Source organism: Acomys russatus, chromosome 8 (genome assembly GCF_903995435.1).
Source record: "Acomys russatus chromosome 8, mAcoRus1.1, whole genome shotgun sequence".
NCBI lineage: Eukaryota > Metazoa > Chordata > Mammalia > Rodentia > Muridae > Acomys > Acomys russatus.
The window spans coordinates 13751376-13764245 of NC_067144.1; the positions used below are offsets into that span (position 1 = coordinate 13751376).

General features: G+C 44.2%; 1 protein-coding gene across 1 annotated transcript in view; it reads right to left on the bottom strand.

Moving 5' to 3' along the window:
• Positions 1-4504: 4504 nt before the first annotated feature.
• Positions 4505-12870, bottom strand: part of Atp13a5 (ATPase 13A5) — a 123464-nt gene continuing 115098 nt past the window's right edge. The window contains exons 28-30 of the mRNA XM_051150809.1: positions 9831-9919; positions 6493-6573; positions 4505-4796 (exon numbers count right to left, since the gene is read on the bottom strand). Coding sequence (XP_051006766.1) covers positions 4536-4796; positions 6493-6573; positions 9831-9919 — 431 coding nt within the window. The 3' untranslated portion in view covers positions 4505-4535. The remainder of the gene's footprint in view (positions 4797-6492; positions 6574-9830; positions 9920-12870) is intronic.

Sequence of the window (12870 nt, forward strand, 5' to 3'; positions counted from 1 at the left end):
ATCGTTGAGCCAAGAAAAGTTTTTCCCCCACTAGTACAGATTTGCCGTGGCAGCTTGAACAAAAAAACAGTTGCCTTTTGATCGAGCCAGCTGAGGCTCTTAACAAAACTAAGATCACATTTTATCTTCTTCTGTAAATATTGTTTTTCTTTCCCCTAAGGATAGCTATTTTTGCCAGGGTGGAGAACCATTTGCATATGCTCCTGATTTGGTGAGGCAATAAAGGATCTCTGGATGACACAGCATTTGAGGTAGTACCCTCACTATGGGAAGAGGGTGGGAGAGGCTTTGTGTATGCATATGTGTGGAGTGCTTATAAATGATGTGTGTGTGTGGAGCGACAGCCTTGGGTGTCAGTCTTTGGTCTCCACCCTTTTAACTTTTAATTATATTGAGGCAGGCTATGTTGTCCTTCGCAGCTTATGGCAGGCTAACTAGCCCCTGGGCTCCTGTCTCTGCTTCCATCTCATTGTAGGAGGTCTAGAGTTACAGAAGTGCACTGTCCAGTCAACCTCCACATGGACTCTGGGGATCTAAACCCGAGGCCTCCTGCTTACCTGTTACATGCTCTGCTCACTGAGCCATCTCCTGGCTTTGTGCTGGACTTTCAGACCCAGTGAGCTCCCTAGAACCTATTTGCTTTACTGGAGTCAGTGATCAGCAATGGGCTGTCTTTTTATTGAGTTAAATTGTTCCCTCTAGATTGCACAGTAGCTCAGTGGTTTGACCTTTGAGCCTTGGCAAGTGATCATTAATATTGATGTAAAGTGCTATATTTATAACACAAAAATCCCATATCCCCTTAAAGATTTTTTTTTTTACTGTAAGTCAAGGAATTCCATTATTTTATTCTTTTGTTTTATTGATTATGTGTTGAATTAAACCACCTTTTAATACCATTTCTGTGGGATTCTTGGTACCAGCAGGCCAGGAAAGGTGGAAGGTAAGTCCTTCTACATGAAGGTAATGTGAAGGCCTTACAGAGCGTCGCCTTCATAAAACACACACAGCCAGCCTGGCATCCTTTTTGTACCATTATCAAAATCATGTCAGTCAATAAGGAAAACATGTCAATAAACACGTGGGGCGAGGTAGGAAGTGATAGAATATGGTAAAGTAACTGCCCAAGACTCAGTGGAAACCTCACTCCTTTTAAACTTATTCTACTCTGGCGATAGCAACACTCAAGCTAATAGGGGTGGGCAACAGTAATGGTGACAGAAGTACGTGCTGCCACTCCGCCCTAGAGACCCCTGTCTCTACTTCTCCATAACAGGCATACTCATTCTAACCCACAAACTTGTGCTCCATTCCCCCTACCCCCGCCCCCACCAACTTGACCTTCTGGGAAGGCATGAGGTTGCTCTTACCCCGAATTCAGATGTCTGCTCCCAACTAGCAAAGTATATGCAGTTTTCTAGGACTGTCCTGTTAAGTTGAGCCCAGCTGCAGCAGCCGGGTTCCCCTAGAATGTGGACTCCTCAATAAAAAGATATTTACAGAGGGCAAACCAAGTTGCAGCAGGGCAGAATTAGGTGGATTGACTGGCCAGGGAACAGTAGAACTCAGAGCCAAAAGCCTCCAGGGGCTTCAAGCCAAACCTTCTTAGAGACCTCTGACAGCCCCACTCCCGAAGATAAGCAACACAGTGAAAGGAAACGTCAGAAATGCACTTTTTAATTCATGGGTTCATTACCTTATCAGTTGCATGAGGCTTCTGCAGCCTTGGTGTGCCATAAAAAAACAATGGCGAGCCTTAGGATGGGCAGCTCAGACTAGCTGGGCTTGCTGTCCTGTAGCTGCTCGATGCCCACACAATTGGTGCAGCCTGTACTTGGATCAGCCACTTCCCCAACTCTGTGAAATGTTGTCTGGGCATGTTTTTAACAGTCAGCAATGGGGTTCAACTCTACCATGTTCCAAACAATGAAATGTAAAGCTTATTGCATCCGGTGATAGGTTGATGGTAATACTAGGAAAGAAAAGTCTGTATCTTTATTGAAAATGTACATATAACAAATAAAGTGTGTTATCTAAATGTCAAATTGTATCACTGAATCTGTTCACTCTAAGAGTGAAATGACTGACTAGGACTGTCAGCTAAAGGAAACTTTTGCTTCTAAAGTTTTAAGGTTATACTTTTAAAAACTCATAAGCTAACATGGTTTTACAAAAACAGGGTTTTTTTATGTGTATGTGCACACACATGTGCACCTGAAGAGGTGTCATTCAGACCGCCCCCCAAGAGATGGAGCTGCAAGACTCTTTGGCTACTTAACATGGGCGCTTCCTCCCTTTATTAAAAGAGGAGGTAGATGGATCCATTATATAAATGGATGAGCATTGGTCCCCAGAGAGAGCGGGCATTAACTAGAGGTGGGAAACATTGACCTGATCCTCCTAGGACCAGATTGGCCTGTCAAGATGTCTTTTTGAGGAGGAGAGGGGGGTCCTGATCTGCTGTCTGTGGGCATCCCCAACATACAGCGAACAAGACAGTTTTCAACATCAACCTCTTTGCAATCAGGTTTACTTTTCAGGAGACTCAGTCAGATGATTGGGTCCTCGCCCTGTGATACCTTGTCCCACACCCCTTGCAGGTGCCCATGCCTTATGGCAGGCTTGGACAAGATGGCTGAACATTGGCCATACGGCCTACTGTCCCCAACAGGCACTGGCATCCAAACTGCTCCTCAGCAGTGCTCAGCTGCTGAGCCATCTCTTCAGCCCTGAAATCTTTTCACAAAGAGTTTGAATTCTGCTGGTTTTGCTGTTACTAAATACCCAAGAGAAGCTGTTTAAGAGAAGAGGGGTGGGTCTCCTTGGCTTGCAGTTTTAGAGGACTTGCAGCCCATCGCCTGGGAAAGGATGTTGGCAGAAGTGTGAGACATCTGGCCACACCATGTCCACAATCATGACGTGAGAGAAAGGAATGCTGGCTCCCAGCATCCTTTCTCATTTTTCTTCCGTCAGGGACCAAGGCCATGGATGGTACCACAGACATTTTGGACAGGTCTTCCCACCTCAGTAAAACTTCCAGAAACACCTTCTAGACGACCAGAGAGGTCTCTCTTACGATCAAGTTGACAGTGAAAATTAATCATTACAGCCAGTAAGTTGGACATTCAATATTATCACTCTCTAATCACCTCTGGACACAAAAAGAGCTTGAAGGCAAGTATATTTGTTTTTATACATATGCACGCTGGGGCTGCTGGTCTGAGGAACAGTGTTCATAATGCCCTTTACAGCCATAGTTTCCTAAAACGTTGAAATCTAAAGACTTCAGAGTGGTAAACCAATAGCTAACATAGTGAAGCCATGCACTGTGGTCTTAGCCACATAGTTGATATCCATGGGGTTCACCTGATAACTTGTCTATGATTGTGAAAGGCCTGTTGGATTAGCAAAGTTAGACTTGGTATTTAAAAAAAAAAAAAAAAAAACCTAGTAGTTAGTTAATTTCAAATGGTCTCCAGAAGTCGGTCCTCTCCAGCTCACAACGAGGGCGACACAACTTGGGTAGAGAAGGCAGCGTACAGCATGTATCCTTCTGTGGTCCTTAACGAACATCCATGATGATTTGGGTAGTTAAACCGATGAAATGGATTGCGTAGAAGCACGTAGATTCCCACCGTATGGATAAAAATCACCACTGGTCCCTTCCTTAGACGTTTAAGTCGATCAATGAATAATGACTTCAGGGAAGCTTTTAGGGTTAAAATTTGATATTTTTGTGTATTGATGATGATGATGATGATGATGATGATGATGATGATGATGATAATAATAATAATAATAATAATAATAATAATAATAATAATAATAATAATGAAGGTAACATACCTTAGGAAGTGAAAAACACATTTGAACAGTTTATTTTGTTATTTTTGTTTTACTCTGAACCGTGAGGGCCACCGGCCCCTTGAAATATACTCTGGAAACGTACAAAGTCGGTGCGGTTCGCTTACATTTTAGCAGTGCCCATACGATGATCATTAGTGGTTAGCACCCATCTCCACCATCCTCCACTTCCACACAACTCTGGCTTCCTGTGCAGTTAGGGCAGAATGACTCTTCTTGTTTCTCTATTGGAGCCATAGCAAAGACGCAAAACGGGAGCAGTTGAGTGATGCTGGGCCACGATATGTGGTGAATGTGCTTCACAAATTAATGTGAGATTAAGGCGCCTTACACCAATTGATATAGTAGAAAAAAAAAACTTTCAAACACCAAACGCTTCCTCATTTAGCATTCTCATCTGATGTCCGTACGTCTGATTTCATTGCATGAGAGCGATGCATTTGGAACAACCTAGCGTGAATGCGGCTTATTAACATGGTGATCCGAGACTTGCAGTTTCCTCTCTTGCTAGTGAAGGATAATGTATGTGAAGTTCTTTGCCGCACGGCTGGGTGTGTTGAAGTGCGCTGGGTGCTTAGATGGAGAGAGAAGGTTATGCAGTTTTCTCCTCTCCGGGATGTCTGTTTGGGGGCGGGGGGGATGTTGTGGAACAGGCATGGCAGGAACTCGGGCTACAGTCTGGTCCAGAAGTGCTGTTCTGAAGCTTGCCCGCCCAGTCTGAGCTTCCCTCTGGGGACCTCTTCTGGGCTTTCATAGGCTCGGTTGATATAGAACCCGTTTTTGCCGATGTCTGCATAATCGGTCCTGTTCGTGGGAGGCCAGGTAGAGTCTACCGCCAGCTTCCTCTGCAAGATCCTATACTGACTTTTTGAGTAGAATCCAAATTCTTTCTTTATAAACAGCCACAGCTCCCTGTTTTGAAGGATGGCATCCTGAAAAATCAGCAGAGGGAGGACAATGAAATCATGTGCTTATGCAAGTGAGCCCCCTCCAGTCAGCGAGCGAGCGCTGGAAGCCAGGGACCCTGGGCTTCCTCTCTGCTGAGTGAAATGCTGCTGCTGCTGCTGCTGCTGTTTCCCCTGGAAGCTGAGATGCTTCCAAGGCACAGAAACCTGCTGGAAACTTGAAGCCTTTCATTTCAGCAGACTACCTGGTGAAAGCCTGGCTAGGGATTCACTTAGCAGGTCTTTCACTAGGGGGTTCAAACGAACAATAACATACCGCCTATCAAAAAAATAATAAAATATAATAAAAGGAAGAAGAGATGGGAAAAGAGGGAGGGAAGGGAAGGGGAGGGAAACAAAGACATCCAAAGCTGAGTTCCACCACTTTGCCACATACAAAACGCCAAGTATTGTTGATTGAATAGGTTAGTCTGGAGCAATCAAATACACTTTAAATTTTGATTTTGATTTATGCATATTAGTGTGGGGAGCTATGTTTTTATGCATGCGAATGTCTGCAAACACCAGACGGTGTCAGATGAGCAGGACCTGGAATTACCCGGGGTGGTAAGCTGTCTGCTTGCTGGGAACCAAAATCAGGCCCTCTGCAAGAGCAGCAAGCACTCACAATCGCACAGTCTCTCTAGGCCCTTACAACTGTTTTGTTTCCCATCCTTTTGAGTTTCCTATTCTTTCCTTACACAGTTTTAACAAACAACAATAGAATGGATCCAGTTTTGCATTGTACATTAGTCTGTTTAAGCTAGACTTTGTGTCATACACAACTTTTGTGTAATTGCATCTTTTAAGATAGCTTTTTGTGGTTGACATAAGAGCTATAGCCATCTTATCTTTAAAGGCTACAACACTTCCTCAAGTTGCGGTAGAAGCATCTAGGTGCAGTGTTTGAATCAAAATTTTTGCTGCTGTAGATAACAATGTCATGGATATCTTCATGCAAGTAGGACTTAAAATTTTCCTGTCTCATTTTGTGATATTTGTAAAATTTGATGTAAAGGTGGAATTCTTGAATTAAAGAATATACAAAATTCTCTCTCTCTCTCTCTCTCTCTTTCACACACACACACACACACACACACACACACGTACACAATTTGGTTGGCCCTTTCCTCCTCAGAACATCAAGAGTCATCTGTTTTTAAATTTCTCTAAAAAGCACTACCCAAGCCTTTTACTCCGTGGGTGAGTCATTCACTGACAGTCAGAAGAAGAGTAACGCTCACAGGGAAGGCCTTCACAAGGCTCGCAGTTGATGACAACTAGAGGCGCCCTCCTGAAGATGCTGCCTCACTCTCTAAAGGTCTCCTTAAGTTTCAGAGCTGCGGGGCCACCGGGCCTCCCTCCACACTATTGAAAATAGTAAGGAGCAAACACAGCACCCCTTGTGACAAGCATTGGAGCTGAACTGTCATTTTGTGTTCCATGGAGAAAGATGCCAGGAATATTTTGCAGCAGCCTTCGAAGAATCATAAGCTATTCTCCGAAGAATACTTCTTAACAGGATCATGCAGTCTTTAAAAAAAAAAAAAAAAGCCTTACTAATCCTTTAGGGGGACCAAAGCAGTTGCTGTACACAGCGTATGCATGTTGAGAGCGAGACCCTGAATTTACATACTACCTAAACAAGCAAACAAACAAAGAGCATAGGAGCTGTATACTTTACCTCTACAAAGAAGGCCACGCAGAACTGGACAAAGGCTGCCACCAGAATTGAAACTCTCCAGGATGTGATAGTTGGGATGAACTGGGTGCAAAAGAAGGCGCCACCGTTACACGCTGCACTCTTGACATTTTGAAAAGGTACACGCTCCCTACTCTTTGGAATTCTGTGTTTGTAATAACCGTGAGGGCGGAGGGTGGGTACTGTTTCCTCTGCTTTGCAGATAGGAAAGCTGACGGTCGGGTAGCATGTCTTGGCCAAGGACTGACTCAGGTGACAGAAACCTAAATTAAAATGGGCTCATCCTGGCCTGTGTTCCCTCCACAGCCTGATGGCCTGGTGGTGACTGTCAGGGGCATTGGGAAGATACCTTATACAGTGGAGCAGAGGACACTTCGGAGCTCATGTGGCCCTCTTCATGCTTTAAAAAAACCCAGAGGAGAGGGTGGGAAATTAAATCGTTCTTCTGTAATTCTCCCTGTTTTTCATTCTTCTAAAGCACAATTTACTTGGAATTCATTGCTTTTTTTTTTTTTTTTTTTTCCCCTCCAGCAAAATTGACTTTTGGGTAAAACTCATAAGTCAGGACAAAAGATTAGGTTTGTTTAAAAAAAAAAAAAAAGAAGATTAGGTTTGTTTTGATTAAGTGTGATGTGTCGAACAAATGTTACTGGACTCAAATCTACCCGCTTCATGCAAGTCTAACAGTCTGTCCGAAGATTACAGGGTCACAGGCTTACCACTGAGCATGTTTGTTTATTAGATGTGAGAGCTGTACCCAGAGTGAATGGGGAGCTATACAGCCCCCTTTCCAACCCACGAAGTCTGATTGAACGTGTAGGAGCCTGAGGTCTATAAGCACAGCATTTTCTACTCCTATCGTGTCCAGCCCAGTGGTTCTCAACCTGTGGGCTGTGACCCCTTTTGGGTTACATGTCGAATATTTGCATTACAATTCATAACAGTAGCAACATTACAGTTGTGAAATAGCAACGAAATACTTTTTTGGTGTGTGTGTGTGGTGGTGGGGGGGGTTCACCACAACGTGAGGAACTGTATTAAAGTGTCGCAGCCTTAGGGAGGTTGAGAACGACTGACTGCTCTATTCACTCTGCTTCAAGTTTTCATCCATATGCTGGGATGGGCTGGTTCAAGGCACTGCATGGTCGTTTGTTTTCCCCGAGTGGAGACAGCTTCTACCTGGGCTCTGAGGAGCAGCACGTTGGCTTTGGAGAAGCTGGGTCATATACTCTGGCCCACTCAGATCTCAGCTGCTTCCACCTTAGCGAGGAAGGCTCTTTTCTGTCCCCAGCCTGGGAATGCTCTTGTCTGGAATTATTCACTTGAACAGTGGACTTCTGTTACTTCGACTTCTGAGCTATGCAGAGCAGCATCTTACTTAGCTTCTGCTCCTGACCCGAGCACATTCTGCAGCTCCGTAGGTCATGGGATATAGAGGGAATCTCGTGAGTTTTCATTCCCCATCTCTCCATTGCTTTGTTCTCCTGGCCTCCTTTAATTAATCTGTTTGAGATGTCCTTCCAAAGGACCTCCAGTGTCTGTTATTTTGGCACAAAGTCCAAAGCGTGCTGGCTGCCTTGCATTGTGTGCCTGCCTTTTTTAGTCTGCTCTCTACACTTGGCGGCACAGCACCTGCCTGCTCCGTCATGCGAGCCTTGCTTTGATTTTCATCCCAGCCGCCCCATGTTCTTCACACTGCCAGACCCAAGTCATTCACGGAAAAGCAACAGGCCTTTCTCCTGGTGCTGAGGCCCCTCAGAAAACAGCCTGACCTAGCAAGGTCTCACCTGTGTGGCTGGACCCACACCAACCCATGTTCCTTCCATAACGCCCTCCTGGCAGCCACAGTGACAGTAAGAATTTCTTCTATGGCTGGGAACAGCAGCACACGCCTGTAATCCCAGCACTCAAGGAGGCAGAGGCAGGCGGATCTCTGTGGGTTCGAGGGCAGCCTGGTTTACAAAGCAAGTCCAGGGCAGCCAAGGTTACACAGAGAAATCTTGTTAAAAAAAAAAAAAAGAAAGAAAGAAAGAAAAAGAAAAAGAAAAAGAAAAAGAAGGAAAGAAAAAGACAAAAAAAAAAAGAAAGAAAGAAAAAGACAAAAAAAAAAAAAAAAAAAAGGAATTTCTTCTCATATTCTCCCCGCTCTGCTTTTATATCCCTTTGAATTATGGGTTACGTGGCAGTGAAGAATGGTTAGTCTTCAAAACAGAACCACAAGCAAGGCATTCCTTTCTCTTCTAGACATCTCTCACATGGCTGGGTCCTAGAATAGCTTTAATAACTTCCCAATGAATTTACTTTCAAACTAGTGTGTTCTAGAGCAAATGATGGCCACTCCGATAAGACTCTCCAAAGCCAATTCCTGCTCCTACAAGGCTTTCCCAACCCTTTCCTTTTGCAATTACATTTAAAGGGATTTCTTTTTTACTGTTTTAAATAGGTAAATTTGGAAAATTGTCATATTAGTGCATTAATTTCATTGAGTTAATGTATGATAAGACAAAGTTTTTCTTCCATCTTTCTTCATTAGTTAACTTATTTAATCACTTTACAGCCTGATTGCAGACCCCCTTTCTCTGCTCCCAGTGCCAACCTCACATCTCTCTCCCCCACTCCTTCCTTCTTTTCCTCAGAGCTGAGCCTTCCCCACCCACCCCCCACCCCATGGGTACCAATCCACCCTGACACATCAAGTCGTAGGAGGACTAAGTGCTTCCTCTCCCACTGAGGCCTGACAAGGCAGTCCAGCTAGGGGAAAGGGATCCAAAGGCAGGCAACAGAGTCAGAGACAGTATCCCGCCTCCAAATGATTGAGGGATGGCTCAGCCATTAAAGGCTAGGCTCACAACCAAAAATATAAGACAAGTTTTTGAACAAGAAAGTTTTTTTTTTTTTTACATTTCTTTAATTAGTACGCACGTGTACATATACACCTACATGCGCGTGGGGGGCATACATGCCACAAAACACGTGTAGAAGTCACAGGACAACTTATGGGTGTTGGTTCTCTCTACTATGTGGGCCCCAGGGACGGAACTCTGGTCATCAGGCTTGGGAACAGGCATATTTATCTACCGTGTAATATCACTAGTCCCAAACAATATTTTAGGCATGAACAGTTTAACCGTGCTAAAATGATGACACTATTAATATGAACATGCATGTGAGATAGAGAAATATCTTCTCTTCCCAAAAAAACCTGAAAGTTCATAGTGTCTAGTGGGTTGGAGAGAACAGAGTAATGATTGACTTGCAAACTGCAGCACGAGCACAGCTTTGGCACCGCTGAGTCACAACAGATGCTGTACACCACGTACCTCCATTCCACGGTATATATCTTGAAAATCAGAGAACAGAATGAAAATCGTGAGGCCCGCAGCAGATGTCAGCAGAAGTGAGAATAAATCTGAAGAAACACCAAACATTATTTTCAGGTGCTAAGAGAATACTTCATACAAATTGGCACGCGCTAGCAATTAGTTCATGTTGGGCAAACTCTAGACGTATCTTCAGATGTTTTCATGCATCCTCATATGCTTTAAAATATGTTCTAATGCTTGTACGATAAAGGTGTTACATTAACAGCCTTTTCTCGTAAGGATGAAGTCAAACATGTTAGAGAAACTTTCACAAAGGAATCATCTTTACTGAGGGTCCCTTGGGTGCAGACATCCTACCATGGCTGACTAGCCCGTCGGCATGGTAACCAGAGCAGTCCAGCACTTGATCACCACCATCTAGTGAGACACGCATATGTAGGGTGAGCATCCAGTCTTGACAGCATCTTAGTCTTCAGCTCCAGGAGAATGGAGTACAAGAACCAGCCACTGACTGACTCACAGAGCTTTCCGGTGTTAGATCCTTTCTGAACTCTCTGCCTGCTCCCGTTCCGTTCTCTATCCTGGCTTCTGTGCTCTTGATCATAAAGTTACTTATGTACATGATATTTCTTATGTCATGGTACCTTCCATTTCCCCCCAACATAATGGGCCCGATTCAAGGACCTCTTTTCTTCAAGCTCCCTGGTCCTCTCTTACAAAGCTTATGTCATATCACACTTCACAATCTGATTTCTATGACCTCAGTTGACCTATCAACCAGGATGCAACCACTTGGGAGTGACTGTGTCCATCTCCGGGACTTTGGGACTTTGGGAATGGAGAGTTAGAAATAAATATGCGAAGTTGATGGGTTCCTCCCTCCCCAAATCCTCGGCTTCCTGACTTTAAGAATATAAACATCCCAGGATGAATTACGTCGAAATCCCTGTTCTTACCACCAGAAGCCCACCTGCCTCTCTGTCTGCCCAGCCATCAACAGAGCACAATGCAAATAGTGCCATGGAAATACGTTTGCTTGGGATATCACCCACAGGCCCCGAGCACTAGAATTCATTCAGGGGTACCGTGATAGAGAAGACTCTTAAGTCTTCATAAGGTATTTGTAAAAAGCCAAGTACCACCATGTAAATTTTCTATATCTGGACCAACTAGAAACCTGAGATGCGTCCACAGAAACTATTTCTGAAAACACCAGAATTGTTTTCACCTTTAAGCACCTGTATCCATCCTTAGCATTGCCCCATCTTTTCCCAAAAGAATGGCCACACTCGGGCACGAGGAGCCAAGGTGGTGGGGGAAGGACTGCTCCCAAATAGAGCAATCGCCCATGATGGTGATACAAAGATCCCAGGAGACAGCAATGTGGTTCTTGCATTTGTCCTACTACAGAGTCACCAGGACCCAGAAACTGGAAAAAGAAGTGACATCAGCTGTTAGTCCTGCTAAAAAGCACTGGTTCAGGAACCCCACAAGGAGACCATTAAGGCCAGCAGATATGGACCCAGGGGAGGTTTCACAAACTGTTGTACCAACCAAGGACATTGTGTGAGGTAAACCTAGACCCTCTGTTCGGATCTACCCAATGGGACAGCTCATTCTCCGCGATTGTGGGGAGAGCAAGGACTGCCTCTGCCATGAACTCTGGTGCCTCCAATATGATCACTTCCCCAAGCAAGGGGATAACAATCAAGATGTAATCTGAATAACTTATAATAAATTAAAAAAAAAAAGACGGGTCTTTATTAGCAACTGGCTGAGTTCTGAGCATTTAGTGTGTCCTTGGGTTAGTGATCTGCAAATTAGGCCCCTCTCTCTTACTTTAGCTTTGATTTAAAAATGCAACGAAGAAAAAAAAATAAAAATGCAACGAAGAAATGAAATGAGTGTTTGCCCTTTGGTTAGCTGCTATTGATAAAGAAACCTGAAAGAATGGGACCCTCATGGGCGCAAGTAATTTTAGAAGCAAATACTGCAAAACCCACTGTAACTTGTTTTCAAATAAAGGAAGGGTTAGTAATACTCACACTTGCTTACAGAAAGTGTGTACTTTTTCTGTATCTTGTCATCAGAAAGTCAAGCTTCTCTCAAACACTGATAAGAAAAGCAAGATTTGTGCTATCTTAAGGTGAAACAGTTTATATACTGTATCTTTCAGTACTTCCAAAGACTTCTGACTTATAACTCAGAACACTCCGCAGTATTATGTGCATTGGGGGCAAGAGAGACGATTCAGGGCTTAAGAGCATTTTTTCACTCTTACAAAGGACCTAAGTTCAGTTCCCAGCACTAGCATAGGGGGGCTCAGTACTGCCTGTAACCCTAGCTCCTGGAGATCCAATGCCCTCTTCTGGACCCCATGGGTACCTTCATTCACATGTGCACAAACCTTGCCACACTCACATATATACATAAGTTAAAATTTAAAATGAAAGATTGTGTGTATTAAAATATTTGATTATGGAACCTTCACCACATAAGTAGTTGCATCAGTCGTGTGGCACAGCAGGAAAAAGCATGTGACACTGTCCTGGCTATTTTTATGACAATTTGACACAAGCTAGATTCATTTGAAAGGAAGGAACCTCAACTGAGAAAATACCTCCATTAGATCCAGTGGTTGGGCATTTTCTTAATTAGTGATTGATGGGGGAGGGCCCAGCCCATTGTAGGTGGTGCCACCCCTTAGCTCGTGGTCTTGGGTTCTATAAGAAAGGAGGCTGAGCAAGCCGTGGGAAGCAAGCCAGGAGGCAGCACCCCTCCATGGCCTCTGCATCAGCTCCTGCCTACAGGTTCCTGCCCTGTGTGAGTTCCTGTCCTAAGGTCCTTCAATGATGGACTACAATGTAGAAGTGGAAGCCAAATAAATCCTTTCCTCTCCAGCTTGATTTTGTTCATGGTGTTAGCAACCCTAACTAGAATGGCCACCACACCTAATGACTTGAGTTTGATCCCAGAACCCACTGGCTCCTTCCCCCCCATGGGTTGCTGTCCTCTGCCTCCACATGTATACTATGAT